The sequence below is a fragment of the Pogona vitticeps genome, chromosome 3 (genome assembly GCF_051106095.1).
Source record: "Pogona vitticeps strain Pit_001003342236 chromosome 3, PviZW2.1, whole genome shotgun sequence".
Lineage (NCBI taxonomy): Eukaryota > Metazoa > Chordata > Lepidosauria > Squamata > Agamidae > Pogona > Pogona vitticeps.
The window spans coordinates 192903434-192928369 of NC_135785.1; the positions used below are offsets into that span (position 1 = coordinate 192903434).

At 39.8% G+C, this 24936-nt stretch overlaps 1 protein-coding gene across 11 annotated transcripts in view; it reads right to left on the minus strand.

The window, feature by feature from the left end:
• Positions 1-24936, minus strand: part of DMD (dystrophin) — a 1295019-nt gene that overhangs the window by 827815 nt on the left and 442268 nt on the right. For 10 of the 11 annotated variants that reach the window (XM_078390471.1, XM_078390476.1, XM_078390472.1 and 7 more), the window contains exons 8-9: positions 5181-5359; positions 2294-2428 (exon numbers count right to left, since the gene is read on the minus strand). In XM_078390471.1, coding sequence (XP_078246597.1) covers positions 2294-2428; positions 5181-5359 — 314 coding nt within the window. The remainder of the gene's footprint in view (positions 1-2293; positions 2429-5180; positions 5360-24936) is intronic. The other variant, XM_078390478.1, reaches the window with a different exon arrangement.

Consider the following 24936-nt stretch of genomic DNA (forward strand, 5'->3'; position numbering starts at 1 on the left):
ATGACTTTAGGATCAAGTCATTTCCTCCACCCCCTTTTCTTACCTATTATTTGAAATATTTTGCACAGTATTTAAACAAATGTTTTAGTTAATCTACATTGCTACAATATGGATTTTAAAATTTCCCTTATGGCCAACACAACTATCATACGTTTTGCTTTTAGAAATCATTATATTTTCTTCAACATTTTTGCTGTCAGTTTGAGATACCTTGATTCCCCCATCAGGAGAAGGTAGTCTACAAATGACAATCAATCAGTCAATAAAGACTTCTCTTTATTACTGATGATTCCTTGCAATTTTCTTTTTTAGCTGATGGTAATTCAGTATGGTTTTCATGAAAACAGAGAAGACAAATTAAGTGATAAAAATTTCAGAGTTTTGACAAGTGGTTCCCTTTACTCCTTGGTTTATTATCAGTTCTTGAAAGTATTTATGCATTTGGCAGTATTTGGGAAGACACCGGAGAAATCAATATATGTTTCAAACTGCCAGTATCAGTAACTTGTCTTTTTTCTCTGATTTTTTTTTTAAAAGTATTCTCAGTTGCTGCACCAAACAAAACTCATAATACAATCTGTTTAGGGTATAAAATCCTTTTAGAGCAAGGATGGGCAAAGTACATGATTCCATAATGCTGTTGTCACTTCATTCTATTTCATTCATAAATCTCCAACCAGAACATGCACCTAACTCCTGTACAATACAGACCAATGATATTTTATGAAAGAAAAAAAGAAAAAGAAATGAGCAAAAGCCCCAACAAACCTGTAATATAGGTATGATTTTGTCTGAAATGGTTTTTTTCCGCAAATGTGACTCTATAGGAGTCACAGGTTCAGATTAATTTCTTAGAATGACTTCAGGGGGAAAAGTGGGAGGTGTTAATAGTTAATCATCCTACAGAAGAATGGCCAGCATGTGGCCATTTTCATTTTGAACGGGGTGTTAAAACACTATTCAGTTATCTTGATTTATTCTGTCCTTTGCAATTGGGTGTTTTGTTTTCTTTCTATGGTTGATGATCTTCCTTGGTGAGGGACAAAGATCGATTGTCCATTTCAATTAGTTTCGGTCCATCAAGCTAGCCCTTAAAGTACTATTCAACAGAACTGGTGGATACTACATGCTAATAGAGTTTTACACTGAGTTGTGGTATCTCTTCTGAAAAACTCCTGTAAATGGGAATTTGAGTAGATTCAAACTATCTCAGCAACTAGGTTTCTGATTTTTTACAGAATTGTTAGAATCCCTACATAGATACCATATTGCCAACCTAACAAGAAGGTACAACTCCCAGGTTAATTGCCTCATTGCATAAGAAGGTCGCCATAGCAAAGGGAATCCGGCTTTAATATTTTGTCTGTAAGTTGGGGAAGAGAAGTGGTAATGGTTGGAAAAGATGAGTAAAGTAGAAAGGTAGATGTGAGTAAGTAAAAGAGTTAGGTGGTTATACATTTTTAGAATTTGCTACTGTGTCTATTCGTATTATGGAATGATGTTACAATCCTTTGAACACAGATGAGTATGCTATGCAAGGCTTTGTTAACTTATGACAACTAAAATATGGGAGAAGAAGCTAATAAATATATTGAAGAGAACATGTTTCTCCACACTTCCTGTATAAACTCAAAGGGCCTCAAGTTAAGAAACTATAAAAGATAGGCAGCATCTCATAGATACCAGCTACAATTTTCTAAAAATTAACAGGCAGAGAGCCCACCCTTTGGTACAAGGTGTGATTTTGGAAGCTTATTCCCTGTAATGACACAGCCCACACTTGCAGAGAAGGGTTCCTGATCCTGCAATGAAGTTTTTGAAGAGATGCAGGTCTTGAGTTGCTACACAAATGGTAGCTTTTTGGAGGTGACTTTGTCTTAAGCCATTTTCATTTGCAGACTGTATCCTACAACTCAGTATGCAACAAACAATATCTACAGTGATTTCTTAACTTGGGGCAATTCACCTCCCAAAGTTATGCTATTTGTCCTATACCAGCTCAACTAAGAGGATATAGACCAACGTATAATAAATAAATAAGTTTCAATAGAATTTAATCAATGCATAAAGAATGTATCTAATCCACATCTATAATTGGACTGATTTTTTCTGCACTAAAAGGAAGAAATATAGAAGAAAGGATTGACTGACACTAAAAAACAACAACCTGAAAAGAGTCCTGCTGAAAATTAAAATGGGTACAAAGAAAAAGATCCCCCACATATTATCCACAGCAAGAGCAGGCATATTAGAAACAGAGTAACATTCAGAACAAACAGTAATGTTGACAGACCTGTGGAGGGAACATCCTCCCTTTTTGGTCAGGGGACATGACATAAGCAGCTTGTGTGTACGCATAGCTTTTGAAGCGAGGTTTAGATGGAGGTGAAGGGGTGCGCACATGACCCTGTGCTACACTGACCTTGATCTAAGGAGAAGAAATTAGGAAGAAAAGCAGACAGATATGGATGAGTGTAGTAGAAAGAATGGGATGTATTCTTTTCAAGGGAAAATTCCAGAAGGTTAGCTCTATCTTGTGTTTTTAATAATAATAAGGCCACCATTAAGCAGATAAAAAGCTATGTAGAAATTCAGGAATGACTTTTGTTAACATGTTAACCTTTACATAAAAAGTAGGAAGTGCCAGATAGTGATTCTTGCCATGATAACGACAATTAAGTAAACCACCCCTGTAATTCAGTACACTCAGAAAGCAAAGTAGCATGAATTTATAGCAACTTCCAAAACAATCTGCTTAGCATTAAGCAAGCAGTTAGAAGATCAACAAGTCTAAAAATATCTAGTGCTACATAAATCAGTTACAAAAAAAACTGAAGGCTTTAGAATTCTAAACACTCATGATCAAATTATTCTAGGATAGTTAGTTTTCCTAGGATTGGACTTTGTTTATCACAGTGTGCCAATGAAAAGGAAAGAAGGACTAAATTTAGTTGCTAGTTGATGTGGCTCTACTATAACTTGGACTAATTTGGATTAAATTGAAATGATTCAAAAACTTCCATGCAAATCTAAATTAGAGTTCAATGAAAACTTGTAGATAACATATAATGAGCTGAAATCTTCTAGCAGTTTCTGGATTCTCTCTCTGCTCTTAGATCGGCAAACCTCTGTGCCTGCTGTGTCCTCCCCAAGTCTGCACAAACTCAGATTTCCTAAATAATCCAAGAATATCTAATTCACCTCCTGACTGTTAAAGCCAATGTACCAGAAGAGATATTTCACTCAAGGGCAGGTTCGGTTCGGAGGAAGGAGCATTTACTGCTATGAGAGAATTACAGCTGTTAAAAATATTAACATGAAAACAAACCAAAACAGGGAAATGGCACTATGGACAAAGAACAGCCCTAATCCTTTGTCATTAACAATTTGTATGAATGTTACTCCTAACCCCATAACTGCAATAATGAGATCCCATACTGTATAAGATATGCAGAGTTTCTTCTTACTTCATGCTGATCTTTACTTGCACAAACTCATTGTAAGCAAATTAAACTGGTAAAGCAATCTGTCCTAAATAATGGAATTTGGCAGATTTGTGGGGAAAAGACAATGATACTGGGGCCATGTCAACCCATCCAATGTGGGACCCCAAGAAGGAAAACGAATAACTGCAGAAGAAAGAGCACATTTTCATCTCTTGTTGCAACATTCAATGTAAATCTGGAGGCCCAGAGCCATTAGTGTTACAATGCTTGCCAATGTTTGGTGTGTGTGTGTAGGTCAGGTCAGTGCTGTGCTTTCTATACCAAATTTAAATGAAAAGAATTAGACACGGAGGTGTTAACAAAACCCTAGGTATTGGTCATCACACTGAAGGACACACTACACTCTACAACATATATAGTCTAAACTATTTAAAAACTAATCAATAATATTACTCCAGTCACATTATACCAATATATTAGTCAGTAGTATCTGACTAAAAAAAGAAAAAGGCTTTCTTCACCCCAGATGTAGGCTTTCTTGCCTTACTTTTTTTTCTTTGTTCTTTCAATGGGTGCCTCAAATACAAAAAGGATACTGTGTAGCAGAAACATTTACTTGGACACCAAGCAAATATATTCAGTCAGAAAGACTTTGCAGATGTATTGCTCAAATGTGCTACACAATCAGTGTATCTCAGATAATGAATGCCTACTTTTCCTGTCTGGGATGTTTTATGTTACTATCAACCTTCTGTTTGCTACTCATGCAGTGTTACAAACAAGATTGTGAGGGGCTTAGAAATACAGAAAGATGGTCACAGGGCTGGGCATAAAAGTTTCTTTATGTATTAAACAATAAATTGTGTGACAGAGGTAGCTGAACTCAAACATTATCAAATGCATGTCAACCACTAAATATATGCATTACTTTATTAGAAGGTCTAGTGATTTATGAACACGTTTTCAGCTGTTTGCTTTTTCATGCACATATATTATTTGATGAAAGAGTAAAAAAAGAATAAGCAGTTTTAAAAATAGAACAGCCTTTCAGTAAAAACTGATGGTAATCCTTGAAGCACTGGATTGACAAAATCTAACTAACAATTGCTCTGAAACATAAAAGTGTACACACACCATTACATTATGCACTGTTCAAGTAGTGCAGATTAGTATTGAAACGTACTATATATAACAAAATACAGAAAAATTGTATATTGGCCAAAATCCTGTTGCGCAGAGTAAATCGTGCTTGAGTAGGAACACTGAATCAATAGGGATTTAATGAATCCACTCCTCCATGAGTTCCATCAGTACAAATGGGCAACTTACTATGTAAAGTAAGTCGCAATCAAAGTAAACCCATTTGAAATAATGGGATTTGCAGAGGAGTTAACTTGCTAAATCCCCATTGATTTAGTGGGCCTACTGTAGTGCAATTTAGAACTTTCTTTAGAACAGGACTTTTAAAAATGCCTTTTTATTTCATGCACAATTAAATATATGCCACATGCAAATAAATACAGTAGCCTGAATCCAACTTGTTCATCCCACCTAGAAAAGAACATCTAAATCAGTTCCTGAATGGTCAGTCTACACCCATCACAGTGCCTCCATTTCAGCTGGAACTATAAACTGAACTGTGACCATCATCTCTCTTTCTCAACATAAGAAATAACTACAACACCTTGTTCTTTACTGGTTGTCAGAATGATAGTAAAACTTTAACAGACTCACTTGTTGAGAAAACCGCTGTTGATGTAACTGGACTTGCTCTTGTCTGATGTGCTTTGATTGCTGTGGTAACATTTCTACTTCCTGGATGGCTTCAAGAGTAACTTTCTGAGGCAGAACTTGGAATAGTGATGTCACGTACATCAAGATGGACTTCTTATCAGGATAAGCAGTTGCGACATCTGGAAAGCATATTAAATGCACATGTTATTAATCAGTTTGCACGGCTTTGTAGAAAGCAAAAAGGCTAATAAACCCATTGTCCATTTAAGCCCTGCTGAGGACTAATGAGACTATTACAATCAACTCAATGCTTTCACACCAAATCTGAATACAAATGAGAAAGAGAAAAAATTCCAGAAGATGAGCAAAAGTGACAGCCCATTCCCTAATCCTTGCACATTTTTCTTGCTTGTAATTCTTGCATTTAAGTGCAAACACTGGCTGAAATTCATTTGCTCACATAGTAAGTCACACAAAAGTAGGCTACTGAAATCCATGGAACTTACAGAGGAGTTGATTCAAGAAATCCTCTTTGATTCAATGGGCCTGCTGCAGTGTAAATAACTACAACAAGCAACAAGATTTCCAGCAATTGTGGAGTCAGAAAGAAGTACCTTCATTAAGAGACACCACACAAAAGAGACAAATCCATAGAATATTTTATTTCAGTGCATACTGCTGCTGCAACAAGTTCATGACTGAAGTAGTTATACTAGGTTTATTTGGATGTAGCAACGGATGGCTTCTTGAAGCAATACATGAAAGGCATACAAGTGAAAAGATGATTTGAAACTACATTCACTGCCTTTTCTCAAGCTGACTGATTGCTTGAGAAGAGGTTTGGAATTCATTTCGGGTCTGCTGGTGGATTTGTCCCCAGAAAACTGGGTGAATAATGAATTCCAATAAGACTTTTCTCAGTGAATGTAATTATGGCATCAACTTAAAGTATTTTTTGAAACAAAGATATGCTGTAGAGACCCTTATATTTATATTCACTTGTAAAGCAATTTATGGGGAAAAGATATATAAAAGAAACTCAATTCCTAAAAGGTGAAATTCACGAATGTTTCGGATAAGTTACCATGGAACATCATCAAGGCCTGTAGTTGCTTCCCAGTGACCAATCACAAAAGAAAGAAAGCTAATTTATGAAGAATTGGAGGTGTGTATGCTGCTGAAAGCAGTTTAACTATTGGGCTGCTTGTTTAATCTTTTACTATGTTTTTGATATATTGGTTTTTATGTTATATTGTAAGCAAACTCTTGTTTTCAATTGTGAACAGTGATATTTTAGTCTCCTTGAAGAACCTTTTTTGGATGGAAAGATGTGTTATAACTAGTTTAATGAATGATTGAATGCATAAATATAAAGAGTTTATAAAACTTCAGTCCTATACATACTTACCTGGAAGATAGTTCCACTGAACTGCACGGAATTTACAGCTGAATTAAAGGTACAGGATTGCACTATGAATGTGACTATTCCATGACACCAAGAAGTGCCACTGATTTAGCTCAACATTTCAAGTCAATTACAATTTGTAAAAACATAAGTTATGCAGCACCGCTTTCAAGTAACTCTTTTGTTTCTAATCATTTACATTTACCCCATGTACTCATTGAAGTGAATCAAGATGTAAAGAGGTTGTTGTATAAGAATTTATCATTAATCCCATAAGTACTTAAGCAGAAGTACTGGCAGAAAGCCACAAGCTATTGATAGCAATGAGGTTTTATTGTAATAAATCTCTCCTAGCATTGCTCAGAGCTGCAAGATCAGAGGTGCAACGACATTTTGGTACCCTCTTCTAAAGTTATAACCACATAAAAGCAGACACTGTGCATTAATTTTCTATGCATATTTGCAAAGAAGATAAAGGTCATGTGGCTCAATGTGGCTGGGTCTCTTGTGTGCCTTAAGTTGTTTCTTAGACACTAAAGCGCACAAGGAAAGGCAGAAGATCATAACAGCATATGGTGTGGGCAGCCTTGGGGATGAAAATCATCTGAACTCAAGCCAGCAAGTCGCAATCAGTGACTGCAGATGAGCTGAACCTTATCTAATATAGATGGCCTATTGCAAAGCATATAACTGCACATGAATTGCCACTTTTCTGAATGTCAAAGGGTAGATTTGGGAACGATGGTAATTTGGAGCCAGTGTTATCCTCAGAACATTCTGCTGCCTGTGGCAAAAGAAGCAAATTCCTCTTCCCTCTCCACTAAAGTCCAGATGTCTAGCATCTAGAGGCCATCAAGCTACTTTTGCACATAAGCCAGAACATTAGACAAGTACTTCTTCCCATCTCTGGTAGGGAAATACAGAGGAAGTGACTTATATTCTGCAGAAGCCTATGCAAATCAAACTTGGAGATATTTGTATTCATAAACAAATATGAATATCTCTGTCCCAGTTGCACCTAATGAGGGGCTAGGCCTAGGAACTGGCCTCTCACACATTGTCGCACCACTAGTGTTCTGCTCTTCCTACCAATTGTAGAAGTAGCTCCGTCGTCTCTCTGCTCAACTGGCCTATTTTAGGCTATAAGCTCTTTCATTTTTAGAAGTCAACTTAAAACATCCTGTAATTTTGCTCCTGTACTTTCGATTCAAACATGATTTATCTTTTAACACCTGCATCTTTTTATAAGTTGCAAGGAAGGATTTTTTTAATACTTGTCCCTACAGTTTTCTTAATAGCTTCATGTAGAAACAGACAAGCGGATGTTGCCTGGAATTATTGCAACAATAAAAAGACTTCCACATTTTTGCAACTCTGAAGTATTTTGTGTATGTGGAACATGGACGTAATATACATAAGTAAAGCTTGTAGAAATAGACAAGGTGATGTTGCCTGGAATTATCGCAAAAATGAAAATACTTTTACCTTGAAACTCAGATGAATTTTGATATGCTTGTTAATGACTGTTTGGTTTCATTAACTATTTAGTTGTATAAATTCTATAATGTTGTTGTGACATTTGGCTTAATCTGCACAATTATTCTTGTTCTAATATTTTGTAGAGAATGTCACAACATGCATTGATTTCTTAAAAGGGAGAAAATATTTTTTGTCAGGATTTACATCCCCACTATGTGTAATGTGCACTTTGACTTGGGTGGGGAGGGGGATGATTCACATACCTGCCCATTCAGGTGGCAGAGTATCTTGGACCTCAAATATTTTAGAACCAAGGGCAGAAAATATGATTTATGAGAACTTAATATAACTTTAAAATTTAAATCAGAATTAATACCCTCAAGTTGTCATCTATTTTATCATATCTCTCTTCTTTGCATAACTTTTGGTTATACTGGTGCTGATAAAATTGGCACTGAAGTATCACTGACAAGCATGAAAGCCTTTCAGTGAGCTTTCACTACAGCCAAGAGACTTCAGGCCCAATTGCTCAAGCACTACACCCTAGCACAGACTCTGTTAAATTCAATGAAATTCTCTGAAATAAGCCTAGTTTTCACAGCAGTAGTGCTTGATCTCCTATACTGCTTAAGTAAGTGTGAATAGTAGTGCTAAATGGCTTGGATCATTAGTAATAAAGAGAGAGGTTTCAGGTATAGTTTAACTCAATATATAATCTCCTCCAAGTAATTTACTGTGCTAGGTTTGTGAGCTGTGCAACTATGTATGTCATCTGATAACTGGGGGAAAAATGCAAGCAAAAAGCACAACATGAAATCCTAGCTTAAAAGAGAAAATTAATGAACAATAGTAAATAAGTTCCCAAACCTTTCCATGGGCTTCTACCTCTGAAAGCCAATGGATACTGGAAGTTACCACTACTGCTCATTGACAATCTCTATTAAGTTTAGATTTGTCTAGGAAGTCTAAGACAAAACTAGTATTTGAGAGCTTCTGCCTACTCTACTGTTTATACTCTCTGCCTATGTATTTAATCATGGTACCTCAGTGTCTGACATAGAAAATGAGTGTGTGTGGGGGGGGGGGGCGGGATCCTGCCAATATTACCAAATTCTCTGGTCAGAATTTTGTTATGGGTTTATGCTACTGTTGTGTAAGCCACTGCAGTTTTTTGGGAACAGCAGAGGGCCATATTCAAGACAGAGTTGTGCAAGTGATACCGTGCACAGAATATTGCACAAGCAGTTGTGTATTCTAATACACCTATTCTTATTTCACAATGTTTGTTCCAGACTTGTTTTCTGACTGGTGTGGTAATGTGGATTGTACATGGACATTTATGCTGGTTTTGACATACAGACAATGACACAATTTTGAACAGTCCTGTCTGCCCGCCTGCCTTCCTTCCTTGGCTTAAGTAAACATTTAAAGTAAATGCCGCTCCTCTAAAAGAATAGCTTGGTTTTATTAAACAAGGGCAGCTTATGTTCCAAATGAGGCACAAAAAACCTTTTGCTTAGACCACTGGTTCTTAACCTTGGGTTACTCAGGAGTTTTGGACTGCAACTCCCAGAAGCCTTCACCACCAGCTGTCCTGACTGGGGTTTCTGGGAGTTGCAGTTCAAAAGCATCCGAGTAGCAAAGGTTAAGAACCACTGGTTTAGACTATTGGCTGCCTATGATATTTAATAACTCAAATATAAGCATGTTAGCCCTACAGTTATTGTATGAACTACTGATACTCAGTTACGTATGTAAGTTATGTTCCATTTATGCAAACAAGGAACAAACTGAATCATTTATCAAACATAAATTGTTCCAGTTTATTTCGCAAACAAGATTTTAATCTGATGAAAACAAATTGTTGTCTTTCTACCTCTTAGTAATGGACAATCTCAGTGTTGTTTACTTCTTTTGTGCGTATAAAGTTAGAACTGAGCAAAGGAGAACAAAACTAGAGAGAAAGAAAAAACAACTTTAACACAGGATTTCTACATTCCTGTACAGGGTATTTAGCTTTACAAACTGTCATGATGGGCCAGGAAAAAAAGACTATTTTAATGATATTTTGTTCATAGTGTTTTCTTTAAGAGGAAAGTATGTCAAGTACATACAGATCCTTACATATAACAAACAGATGTAATGACTATTACTGCAAGTGAAGAACAGATAAATCTTTTTTCAGCTGTAAATTAACAGCTGGGTTTGAAGACATCACTGCTTGGGAAATACATGAAGTAACACAAATGGAGAGTTTTAGAAATTAGTCTCTTTTTCTTGTAATTTCCTTTAGATAAAGGCCAAATTACTACTCTAAATTAGAGGAGACTCTTTGAAATCAATGGGAGGAAAATTATGATTATTCTCTATCTCACTGATTTCAGCAGGTCTACTCTAGTTGGGAGAATTGGTGTGTTGTGGTGAATAGAGTGATGGATTAGGATATGGAAGATCTTGGTTCAAATTCCTGTTTGACCATGAAAACCCATGGGAAGGGCAATGCTTAATTGCTCCTTGGAACCCCTCTCGGCCTGATATAGGCAGAAAGTGACCAGATGGCACATAACAACAATAAACTCTAGCTGGGACTAATATTGGATGCAGTCCAGGCTCAGGATTGGTACAGAACTGAGGATCAACAAATTCTAAGAAGTGAAAATATGAGACAATCTTCTCTAAACAGGGCCTCTTGATAAAATGTGATGGTGCTCCAGACTTCTCCATCACTTGACTAATCTACTGTAGATAGAAAACAACCAGGTCTTGTATTAGCTGGAACTAATTATACCTAATCCTAATTAATTTAGTAAAGGCAGGGCAAATAGGATTTTGTCCCAGAGTGCAAAAATTTACAGAATGGTAAAATCTGGATGTGAATCTATGACAAATCTCAGGAAAATAAATGGCATACACATTCTCACAGCTTCATTTTGCTTTTCTTTGAAACTACAAACTTTTATATTAGATTGGTATGACATTTTTCTCCTCCTTTTTTTCTGCCTCAGGGTGAGAAAGTGTGAAATTCAAGTGTGTTTGTCCTAGGTAAAACTGCAGCAGAACAGACACATTTCAAATGATTACTTTATACTTTTAAAAAGAAAGAGGTTTGAAAAACCCAACAGCATGTTTATATAGGCCAACAACAACACTGTAAATCTAAGTTACCCACAAAATTTCCAGACTTTGGAACTCCCACAGGAGGCCAGTCTGGCCCCATCTTTGCAGTCCTGCCACAAGCAGGCAAAGACCTTTCTCTTCAGGCAAGCTTTCTCATATTGACTGGCTGCTTCAGTGAGCTTTTAAATGGATGCTTGTTCATTACTACTTTGAATACATTTTTGGTGTTGTTTTTGTTTATTGTCTTTTAGTGGTGACCTTTTTTAGCATTTGTATACAGTGGTGCCTCACTTAACGGGCGCTCCGTTTGATGACGAAATCACTAGACATCAATGTTTTTGCAATGTTCCCTTATGGGGGAATTTCACTTTGTGATGATCGGTTCCCTGCTTCGGGAACCGATCATCGCAAAGTGATGATTTTCGGCCAGCTGATCGGCGGTTTCAAAATGGCCGCCGGGTAAACAAAATGGCCGCCCGCTCTTTTCTGGCATGGATTCCTCGCTGCACAGGCAGTGAAAATGGCCACGCTATGGAGCATCTTTGCTGGACGGTGAGTTTCAAGCCCCTAGGAACGAATTAATCGTGTTTTAATGCATTTCTATGGGTTTTTAAAAATTGCATTATGACGTTTTCATTTTACAGCGATTTCACTGGAACGAATTAACGTCGTAATGCGAGGCACCACTGTACTTATTATTGTTAGCTTTTAATATTGTCTTCTAATGATGTGAGCCACCTTGGGTCCTTCTTAAGGAGAATGCTGGGGTAAAAATATTTTAAATAAATAAAATAAATAATTGAAACTGAAATTGTCCTGAGAGATGGATTGTAATGGAGAAATTCTGAATTAAAAAGTGCTCCATTTCAGATTACAGACTCTTAAAGGCAACAACTTTTCCTTCAAATTCTTCATAATTATAAAAAGATAGTTTGCCTGTATGACTCAAACTTTTTTAGACAGAGAAGGGTCTGGCGACTGATCATTAGCACTACACCTTTGATCCTTTGCACTTAAATCTAATTAAAGACCTCTTTATGTGCTATAGCAAAGAGAAAGATAAAAATTTAGTTAGGTTTTTCAGCTTCTCACATACCTCACACTTATATTCTAGTATATACATCCCCTCTCCATCTGCTTAGATGCAAATGAATAAAGTTAGAATCAAGCTATTAATCTTGATGTGTTCTGATACAAGTGGCTTTTTCCCCTCTAGGAATTTTGATAGGTGATTTATTAATCCCTTAGACACTTCTGTGAAGTTTATCCCTTGTCTGAACTGATAATTTCAAACTACATGTGACAATAGACTGAGGAGTAATTTCCATTGAATTCAAGTGTACCGACTTCTGAGGAAAGATGCATATGGTTGCACTGTGAACAACCACCATTACATGGGCATGAAAAGCTATTGGAGAGATGGTAATGATTGAGAGAAGACTTCTATGATGTGATATAACTAAGAAAAAAAACTAGGATAAACATGACTCTTCTCCGTATCAACTTCTGCCAGATGCTATTGCAGTTAATAACAACAATCCAAGGGCCATGGAGCAGAGTAGGGAATGATTTAAAGTCAGAAAATCGCCACCACATGGGTCCTACATTAGTACATACAGATATTTTGGGACTAATCTTCTGTGAAATAAAGAAGCATTCTGCCTTAAGAACAGAAAAGGTTTATAGACATAAAGCATAAAATATCTACATAATATATAATATATAAATATATATTCTCACTGATAGAAAATATTATATAGGTTTTTATGTTTTATATCCATGAAGCTTTTCTGTTCTTAAGGCAATGTGCTTGTATGTATGTATGTATGTATGTACGTACGTACGTACGTACGTATGCACGTACGCACGCACGCACACACGCATACAAAGGAAAATTCTCATTTTCACCATATATGCGAAACTAGTGACTATCAAACAGTGTGTTTATTAGTAATAAACTAGAAAACATGAGTTTCAAATACTTGTCAGGCTAGATTTGTGCTTAATTCAAACAAATTATGCCAAATTAGCTAGTAAAATACATGACAGCTGGATGACTGAAAAAAAAGAGATCAGAAAAAGACAGTTTTAGCATAAAAATCCTTTTTCAGAAGGAAAGGAAAACAATATTCTGCTGGAATAACAACAAAAGAAAATAAAATCAGACCGTGAAATGTTATTGCTGCATTCACAATATATTTATGATCAGTGATGAATTTTATATGTCTATTAGCTCTGCCCCATCACTTTATTAATAACTTTGCTAAATAGGTATTCAGTACATGCATTAGTTGATGGATTTTTGAAAACTTCAATATATCTTTCACTTAGAGAGCAATCTATGCATTTCCACTCAGACATATGACATACTGAATTGAGTAGGACATATTTTGAAGGCTACAGTTTTACAGATAACTTCAGATTACTTTTCACTGAACTCAGTAGGATGGTTCAGATGTCATGCCAAACAATAGTCTGGTGCTATTTCAATCGGCAGTCTAGCAACCTCATGCCCGTGTATGCCATTCTTCTTTTACACCTCACAGTTCCCTCATTCCTTTGGTGGTTTTAAGACTTCTATCACATTTTGAACAGCAAACAAAAACAGTAGATTTGTGGTTCAGAGCAAACAGCCAAACTACTGCTTCCTTTAAAACATAGAAAAGAGAGAGGGAACTATGTCATGTGCACAGAAAAGAAAGGGAGGAAGAAACCTTGCACACATTGCATCGTACTGTTACTTTGCTTCACTTTTGAACCAACCTGGTGTGACTTACTTTTAAGAAAACGTGCACAGGAAAGATCTGTGCATCCCATGATCTTTCTCTAACAGTTGATCTTCATTTCACAATAAAGTACATATCAGAAGCTAAGGGATGTATGCTTTCAGACTTTCACACTTTTTAAAACCTTTCCTGAAATGCCAGTAATGTATTTTCAAAAGCAGTACTATCAAGACCAGTGGTTCTTAACCTTTGTTACTCAGATGCTTTTGAACTGCAACTCCCAGAAACCCCAGTCAGCACAGTTGGTGGTGAAGGCTTCTGGGAGTTGCAGTCCAAAACTCCTGAGTAACCCAAGTTTAAGAACCAGTGATCAAGACTAAAACTGCTCAGAACACTTTGTTATACCCTGTAATAACAAATGTGTTAAGCTACTGCTATAAGGCATCTTGGAAAGGTCAGAACAGATCACTCCCTCTTTTCACCTCCTCATCAAGAAATCCATACTACCCGGTGAAAAACCTGACCATCCCTTGAACTGAATTTAAGTGTGGATTATTATTTATTATTATTATTATTTATTCAATTTATATGCCGCCCAAACTACCCAGAGGTCTCTGGGCGGCTTACAATAATTAAAATTCAATACAGCAAAAGATAAAATAATTAAAATACAATTAAAATACAATTAAAATTGCCATCAGACCCACAGCTAATATTATTTCAATTAAACGCCTTCTGGAACAGGAAGGTTTTGACCTGGTGCCGAAATGTCATCAGCGTCGGCGCCAGACGAATCTCAGTCAGGAGGGCATTCCATAGTCTGGGGGCAGCTGCCGAAAAGGCCCTTTGTCTACAAGCCGTCCCTCTTACCTCCTTAAGGGACGGCTCTTTCAAAAGGGCCCCCTGGCTAGATCTTAACTGCCGGGTAGGTTCATATGGAAGGAGGCGGTCCTTCAGGTATCCAGGGCCCAAGCCGTTTAGGGCTTTATATGTCAAAACAAGCACTTTGAATTGGGCCCGGGCAGCAACTGGTAGCCAATGTAACTTATACAGAATCGGCTTGATATGTTCCGTGGCAGCTGCACCACTCACCAGCTGCGCAGCTCGATTCTGGACCAGTTGCAATCGCCGGACCGTCTTCAAAGGCAGCCCCACGTAAAGCGCATTGCAGTAATCTATGCGGGATGTTACCAGTGCATGTGTGACTGTCATGAGACTCCGCTCGTCCAGGTAGGGCCGTAGCTGGTATAATTTCCGCAGCTGAAGGAAGGCGCCCCTGGCCACTGAGTCCACCTGGGCTTCCAGTGTTAGACTGGGGTCCAGGAGCACCCCCAAGCTGCGGACCCTGTCCCTTAGGGGGAGTGTAACCCCATTCAGGGCGGGGAAATGGCCCTCCAGCCTGTCCGGTGAAGCACCTACTAACAGCACTTCCGTCTTGTCTGGATTGAGTTTCAATTTATTAACCCTCATCCAGTCCATTATCAGGTCCAGACACGAGTTCAGCACAGAAACTGCCTCACCTGGATTGGTGGAAAACGAGAGGTAGAGCTGAGTATCGTCAGCATATTGCTGACTCCTCAGCCCAAACCTCCTGATGACCTCTCCCAGCGGTTTCATGTAGATGTTGAACAGCATGGGGGACAGTATTGAGCCCTGAGGAACCCCATGACATAACTGCCATGGGGCAGAGCAACTGTCCCCCAGCACCACCCTCTGGACACGGTCAGCCAGGAAGGAGCGGAACCACTGTAAAACAGTGCCCCCAACTCCCAACCCAGCCAGCCTATCCAGAAGGACACCATGGTCGATGGTGTCAAAAGCCGCTGAGAGGTCCAGGAGTATCAACAGGGTCACACTCCCCCTGTCTCTCTCCCGGCAAAGGTCATCGTACAGGGCGACCAAGGCAGTCTCTGTACCAAAACCCGGCCTGAAACCCGATTGAAATGGATCCAGAAAATCCGTTTCATCCAGCAGCGCCTGGAGTTGCCCGGCCACAACCCGCTCCAACACCTTGCCCAAATAAGGGAGGTTCACCACTGGTCGGTAGTTGACCACCAGCCTTGGGTCCAGGTTAGGCTTTTTAAGGAGTGGTCGAATTACCGCCTCTTTCAAGGCGGTAGGGACCACTCCCTCTCTCAGAGAGGCATTCACGGCCTCCTGGACCCAGGTGCGAACCCCCCTGGCTGATCTTCCAATTAGCCAGGATGGGCAAGGGTCGAGCGGAGTAGTGGTAGAACAGACAGATCCAAGCACCCTGTCCACATCATCAGGTCTCAACAATTGAAACTCATCCATTAATACTGGACCTAAGCACGGCGCACTGGACACATCCTCTGATTCTGCAGTAACTGTGGAGTCCAACCCACTGCGAATCTGAGCGATTTTTCCCTCAAAATGTATGGCAAACTCATCACAGCGAGCTGATGAGCAGTCCGGGACCTCCACCGGATTTCCCGGTTGAAGAAGATCCCGGACCACCCGAAACAGCTCTGCTGGACGACATTCTGAGGAAGCAATACGGCTGGAGAAATATTGCCGTTTCGCCAGCCGTATTGCCACGAAATAGGCCCGATAATGGGCTCTAAGTCGTGTTCGATCGGACTCCCAGCGGGATTTCCTCCACCTGCGCTCCAGCCGTCTCCCCTCTCGCTTCATCGCCCGCAGTTCAGAAGTATACCAAGGAGCTGTCTGGGCTCGGCGAGCAGGGAGAGGACGCTTAGGCGCAATCGTGTCAACCGCCCGGGTCATCTCCCTATTCCATAGGGTGACCTGAGCTTCGACAGGAGCGCCGACCATATCAGATGGATAATCCCCCAGAGCATTCAGGAATCCATCTGGATCCATTAGTCTCCGAGGGCGGATCATCTTAATAGATCCCCCACCCTTGCAGAGGGAAGAAGACGCTAATAGACTGAACTTGACCAGGAAGTGGTCTGACCATGACAATGGGGTCACGACCAGCCCCTCCACATCCAAACCACCATCTTCCAGTCCCGTTGAGAAAACCAGGTCCAAGGTGTGGCCCTTCTCATGCGTCGGACTGATGACACATTGAGACAGCCCCATGGTTGTCATGGTGGCCATGAAGTCCTGAGCCGCCCCAGTCAAGGCAGCCTCGGCATGGATGTTGAAGTCCCCCAGCACCAACAGCCTGGGAGTCCTCAACATCAGGTCCGAGACTACCTCTGTCAGCTCAGGCAGGGAGACTGTTGGTACGCAGCAGGGTGGGCGGTACACCAACAGAATCCCTAACCTGTCTCGCGAGCCCAACACACAATACAGGCCCTCGAGACCTCCTCTCAAAGGGACAGGAAGCCTGGTCAAGGAGATAGAACTCCTATAGACTATAGCAACTCCCCCTCCCCGACCCTCCGAGCGACCCTGGTGCTGGACTGAGTACCCAGGCGGACATAGCTGGGAGAGGGGAACACCACCCTCCTCTCCCACCCAGGTCTCAGTAATGCACGCCAGGTCAGACCCCTCATCCAGAATTACATCATGGATGAGGGCAGTTTTATTTTGTATTGACCTGGCGTTCATCAACAGCACCGTGTGGCTCGAGGGTTTGCTGATATGGTCACCTGATACCATCTGGTTGGGGGTAGAACTAGAAGAGGGGATAGATGTAAGATATCTAACCTCTCTTCTCCTACGCGGGCATGTCCTACCCCCACCGCCATTCCTTCCCCTACCCAGCACCACCTCAATGGCTGCCCCCTCCAATACCCTCCCCCCTTCCTGTTCCATTAGATCCACTGTGGGTCTCTTCTTCATTGATGGCAATTAATAACAATTTAAAAACATTTACCAATTACTTTCTTTGTTTCTTTTTCTACATCAGTTTCTTCTTAAAAACCTTTACTGAATGGAATTTCAAATAATATGGGGAGTCTGTTAATTGAATGAAAATACAGGTCTCACGAAGTGTATCTAATGGTCCGCATGAAAAATGCATGCCAAGCAAAAGGGAGAGGTAAAGCTTTCGATGATAATAAAAGGGCATGTGGTTGATCTGCAAGGAGAAACAGCAATTTGAAAATTTTGTGCTTTGCATTATCTAATAAATATGTAACAGAAAAACAGATTACCCCATATTAGTTTTTTTTTTAAAAAAAAATACTTCTATATTGCAGACATTTTGGCTGGGATCCTGTTGGATGCCAAGAGAAAAGTCGTTCCCAACCTTGAGAAACCCAGGTGATCTTGGACAGCAATTCCAAGAAATCCCAGCCAGCACAGCTCGTGGTGAAGGCTTCTGGGATTTGCAGTTCAAGAACACCTGCAGTTCAAGGACACCAAGATTGGGAACCACTGCAGTAAAATATAAATGTTCCACAAGCATAATAATGTGGAACGGACTCCTCACACAAGCACCGTCAAAGACAAATCACTAGTGCTATGTCTCTTGTGTAAGCATAAACCCTAGCCTTTATTCTTAAGTTCACAGGGATAATAAACATTTCCATAGGAGTCATACAGCTTGTATTTCAAAGTGACTAACTCTACAGTATCATGCTATACAATATCATGCTTTACAATAATATGACTGTGATAATAGGGGATAAAGGGCCATCATATCTTAAGAATATTGCTTAATATCAGTATTAACTAATACTATTAAAAAGAAAGGTTAGCTAAAATATTTTACAAAATGAAGGACAAGAAAGATTGTGATTTATTGGCCTAATTCCAATAGCTCAGTAGTTCCCAACCTTGGGTCACCACATGTTCCTGGACTCATGGCCCCCAGAAATCCTGGCCAGCACAGCTACTTGTGAAGGCTTCTGGAAATTTTAATCCAAGAGCATCTGGGGACTCAAGATTAGGAAACACTGCACCAGCCAACACTGGCTCTAGCTAGAGCAGATCTCCTGAATCAACTGCTGAATTACAAGACATTACAAGAATTACATAAGTAAATTAATGGGTCTACTCCAGTTGGGACTAACAATTGGATCCAGGCCATCATCACCAACTTGCATTGGTAAATTAGAACAGATAGCTACAAAATCAATGACATAGAGCCTGACAACTCCTTTTCAATGCCAATTAATTAAACTAGTTAATCAGGATGACTTAAATTACAAAAATTGGCATTTTATACAGTTAATTACAGGGACTATGGAGGTAGATGGGGTGGATAACCACATAATAGCTTTTGCATCTGATTGGCAGGAAGGCTCAGCTGCCTGATTGCTAAATAAGCTAATATGGAGAGAATTTGTTAAGGAGGAAGCCTATGTGCTAGAAGTTAACAAATACCTTCAGGAACATCTGTAAAGCTTTTAGTTTAAACCAAATCAACAATTAAATAGAACACAATAAAAGGTGGACAGTGAAATATGAAACACAAATACAAAAACACACTGTGATTGATAACTCTGTGAATGCTGTGATACATAGGTACTGAAAAATGTACTCTGCCAATTGTGTTTCATGCTCTCAACGCAGTCTAAAACTATGGGGATTTGACCATTTCAAAGACTGCATGCTGTCATCCCAGTGATCTCTTCCAGCTACAGGAGTTCAATAGGTGCATTCATACAGATCCTTATTTATTTCAGCACATTATGTTTCCAAGGGATGCTGCTGATGTTTGCCCAAATATCAGCAAATGTCAGCTTGTCAGCCTTGTAGCACATTGGTTATGTCACCTTCTCCTGGTTCTGTCCTTGTCATCCTGACACGCTGTGGAGTTTATCAGGAAGACTGCAAAGCAATGGCTGTTAGAATTGGGAGCCTTTCCAAGTGCTAAAGCAGGGCAATGGAGTTTAAGGAAAGAAAAAGAAAATCCTTCTCCCTGCTATTGCAGCCATCACCACCCCGGTATGTGTAGTCAGGTAATGGAAAGAGTGAAAAGGATGCTTTTGGAGCCGGTGGACTGACAAGGAGCATGTGTGAATTAATAGGACATGGAAAATAAATGGCTCAATAAACATACCACTTTAAATACAAACAAATCAGTTCATTTCTGGAACAGTGCAAAGAGAATGCACACATTTGTGAATTCCTTTGCTTTCACACATGTGTTCTCTGATGCCACTCAGGGCAAAGGGAGGATGCAGCAAGCTCCACTTTCTCTAAGGAGAGCTGTTGACCTTAGGAACTCAGCAAGTATGGATATTACACTGGCTAAGCTACAGTATCATCTAAAGTATTTTTCAATAAATAACTTATGGCAAACTTGCAAAGCATACCACATATTTATCTTGTATATATGTCACAAAAATAGATCTGATAGAGTAATGCTTGCTCAAGATGGTATGGTTATTAAAGGCAGATACATATGTGTGTGTAATAGTCACAGCCTCGCTGGGGGAGTCTTCTAGCAAAGATTAGTCACACAGACCCCACAAATGAGGAACAGGTCCTTTGCAAAGCTAATGACTCTTGATCACCCATTTGAACAATGGCTCAGTGCCAAATACTTTGCATTTAACTTGCTAAACAATAATGTTTCATGGAAAATCCATTTCTCCTCCAGCTACTCTGAGTATTGCAGCTAAACACAGAGAGAAGAGTGAAGAGTATGGGGACCATGTGGAAGGAAGTTCCAGAAAAAGACCTTGCAAGTCCTGATTCAATTACATCACTGTTGCAGGAACACATACCTCCTGAGAAGAATGTGTGGACTCCAATTCAGGTGAAGATTAGACATTCTCCCAATCCATAAGGGGGGGGGGGAATCTGTCTAGACATGTAAGTATTATATTAAATGCTAAGCTTGGAGAGAGGTGTCCCTGTGAATAGGGATATCCTCAGAGGCAGTCTCTCTCTGAGTAGGGATATCCTCAGAGGCAGTCCCATTGGGAGGCAAAATGGCCCACACCTGAGCCTTGGGCCGTTCCGAGAAACAACAGTGTGTCTGCTTCTGGCTCACTTGCTGTTGAGAACAAGCCAGCCAAATGCTGCTTTGTGACAGCCCAATCTCCTGCGATTGAGCTTCCCAACTGGATTTTGCTGTGCCTTATGCTATTCCAGTCCTCTGAAGATGCTGGCCACAGAGACTGGCGAAATGTTAGGAAGAACAACCTTCAGAACACGGCCAAAGAGCCCGAAAAACCCACAACAACCATTAGATCCCGGCCATGAAAGCCTTCACGAATACCTTGTGCTTCTCCTTGTCAGACTCTTGTTTATCTCTGCTGCCTGCTGATTTTGGATTGCTGACCTTGGCTCTGAAAGTTCTCTGGTTAGAAATGATGCTGCCTGGTACCTTGATTTGTTGTTTTCCCAGACTCTGCTCTAGCTTGGCCTTTCTCCATTAGTGCTACAGAGTCTGCAGACAACCCCATGAGAATCCCTTGCCTAGAAGGAGAGCTGTAATGGACTATAGGCAGTTGTATGTGCATTTTCTTCTTCACTCTCTCCTTCTGTCTACGTACACATGTGCATAGTGGTAGATTACTTAAATCCCTAAATATGGCATTGACTATTCAACAATACATTTTCCAAGGTCACATAAAATAAATCAAAGACTGAACATGACTCTTTTTCTTTAAAAAAAAGTTATTTTCTCCATATTACATATCATTCTTCCACACAGTGCTAGGGTATTCATCTGAGATAAAACAATTTTTCTGTTAGGATTATTTGTTAGCTTCTCCATTTCTTTTAATCAAACTGACAAGTACAGTCAGGAACCACATTCGAAAAATACACCTGCCAAGATTTCAAGATTGTCTACGGTTTTATATGTACTTCATGTACTTTTTAAAAGGTTTTCTGTCCCCGTTCTCTTGCTCAAATTTTATTTTCCAATTTTTAAGGTTTATAGTAGGCACACAATATCTCTGCCCTTTTTATTTCTCATCCTATAGTTTGTATATTTAGCCCCTTCAAATACAAAGCCCTGTTTGAACCTTTATTTCTTCTATATTGTTTCTCCTGAAGCTTCCACAAACAACAGTACAGGTGTTCTATATATGTAAAAAAAACAGTCCAGTTCAGGCATGCAGCAGGATTGAGTTGGAGCACATTTTCCTGTGTTTCATATTATCACCAGGAAATAAATTGCACTGGATCCAAATTGTGATCTGGTTCCTTATGTGGTGAGACTCTAAGATGCAGGCACCAAAGGGGAAAGTGAGTGACAGCTGTACTCTCCCCCAAAGAAAGTCTAAGATCTTTCCTGGACACTCCATGATATTTCCTGGACACTTCAAACACTGAGGCACTATGAAGGGCACAGACTATGTCCTCAATGCAGTATATATATGCGGTTGCAGCTGCTCCACCAGCCATTTCACAAAGGAGGGTGAAGGCAGACATTTGCATCACTATTTGGTTAAAGTTTTATATTCTGGATTTACCTTCCTTTTTTTTGTCATTCTTTCACACAGCTCAGATTACTAAAGTTTACTGAAATATTATTCATTGTTAGGCTTAAGGATGATCATTGTATGGGCTTTGTGTAGATAGGAGAGACAATTAGGATACTACTCATCTCCCCCAGGGCACAGACATTTGCATTCCCCCATTCACAATTTTGTTTGTTCGTTTTTTGTTTTGAATTATGCAATCTGGAAGACTGAATATATCACAGCCCCAGTGACAGAATATCTCCTAGGGTCAGGGTCAGGTCTGCCCTGATCTGTATGCCATTTGTTCTGGTACAGAGTGAGTCAGGGGACTTCTGCACACTCCTTTACACTCCCCTTTTAATGCTCTTTAATTTAGAAGTCTCCTTGTTTATCCTTTTTCTTTCCCATAATCTCAGTTCCTAAGGCATGAAAAAGGGTTTTGTGGCATACATTTCCATATTCCAATTTAGGCCAAGAATCTGTGCAACAGTTTGAAAGATCATGCATCCTTAAAATGTCCTTGCACTAGTTAGTTTTCAGAATTGATTTTCTCTTGGACAAAATAATTAAATAAACAGGTGATGTTTCCTCAAATAGATCTCAAGCAAACAATGATGTGCATGAGCACCATGCTCGATCGTAGTACCTGTCAGCATATCATTGGTTTGTGTACATACCATATGATGAATAGAGAGGATTATTTTTTTGTTACAACTGCTGTTAATTACTCAGTAGAGGAAAGATCGATAATAAATCCACATTCAAACACTTAGAGGAGCTTTCAAGGTTACAGAATGAAAAGAAGTGCATTCTCCCACTACATAAATACTTAAGACTATTTGGGTGTGTGTGTCTTTTTGAGACAGGCAGTTTTTGCCTGTCTCAAAAACTGCCTAATGCTCTTGCAGAAAGGATAGCTGATTAATTTACAAGGTTGCTATATTTTAAATGCTTATTTTATCAAGGAAAATGCGTCATCTGATAAAGAATTTCCCATATCAGTGAAACTGCAGGTAATCTTATTACCATTTCAAAATTATTTACTCTCCTGTAACAGGACGTGGTGGTGCTGTGGGCTAAACTGCAGAAGCCTGTGCTGTAGGGTCAGAAGACCAGCAGTCGTAAGATCAAATCCACGCGACGGAGTGAGCTTTGTCCCAGCTCCTCGCCAAACTAGCAGTTCGAAAGCATGCAAATGTGAGTAGATAAACAGATAGCACCTCGGTGGGAAGGTAAAACGGCGTTCCCTAGTCACGCAGGCCACGTGGCAACGGAAACTGTCTTAGGACAAGCGCTGGCTCTACGGCTTGAAAACGGGATGAGCACCAGCCCCTTGAGTCGGACATGACTGGACTAAAAATGTCAAGGGGAACTTTTACCTTTACCTTTAACAGGAAAAAAAAATCAGCATATATATATATGCCCTTGCAACTTAAAGGATGATGCTGTTAAGGTGCTACATTCAATAAGTTTGGAAAACTCAGCAGTGGCCAGAGGATTGGAAAAGATCAGTCTACATCCCAGTCCCAAAGAAGGGCAGTGCCAACTACCATACAATTGCATTCATTTCATACACTAGCAAGGTTATGCTCAAAATCCTACAAGGTAGGCTTCAGCAATATGTAGATTGAGTACTCCCAGAAGTACAAGCTGGATTTCGAACGGACAGAGGAACCTGAGACCAAATTGCTAATATGCACTGGATTATGGAGAAAGCCAGAGAGTTCCAGAAAAACATCTACTTCTGCTTCATTGACCACACAAAAGCCTTTGACTGTATTGACCACAGCAAACTATGGGAAGTTCTTAAAGAAATGGGAGTGCCTAACCACTTTATCTATCTCCTAAGAAATCTATATGTGGGACAGGAAGCAACAGTTAGTACTGGATATGGAACAATGGATTGGTTCAAAATTGGGAAAGGAGTATGTCAAGGCTGTATATTGTCCCCCTGCTTATTTAACTTATATGCAGAATACATCATGCGGAAGGCTGAACTAGATGAATCCCAAGCTGGACTTAAGATTTCCAGAAGAAATATCAACAACCTCCGATATGCAGATGATACCACTCTGATGGCAGAAAGTGAGGAGAAATTAAAAGAACCTCTTAATGAGGGTGAAAGAGGAGAGTGCAAAAATGGTCTGAAGCTCAACATCCAAGAAACTAAGATCATGGCCACTGGACCCATCACTTCCTGGCAAATAGAAGAGGAAGATGTGGAGATAGTGACAGATTTTACTTTCTTGGGCTACATGATCACTGCAGATGGTGACAGCAGCCACAAAATTAAAAGAAGCCTGCTTCTTGGGAGGAAAGAGATGACAAACCTTGACAGCAGAGACATCACCTCGCCAACAAAGGTTCGCATAGTTGAAGCTATGGTTTTTCCAGTAGCGATGTATGGAAGTGAGAGCTGGACCATATTGAAGGCTGACCACCAAAGAACTGGTGCTTTGAATTGTGGTGCTGGAGGAGACTCTTGAGAGTCCCCTGGACTGCAAGGAGATCAAACCTATCCATTTTGAAGGGAATCAACCCTGAGTTCTCAGTGGAAGGACAGATTCTGAAGCTGAGGCTCCAATACTCTGGTCATCTCATGAGAAGAGAGAACTCCCTGGAAAAGACCCTGATGTTGGGAAAGTGTGAAGGCAAGAGGAAAAGGGGATGATAGAGGACGAGATGGTTGCACAATGTAATCGAAACTACCCACATGAATTTGACCA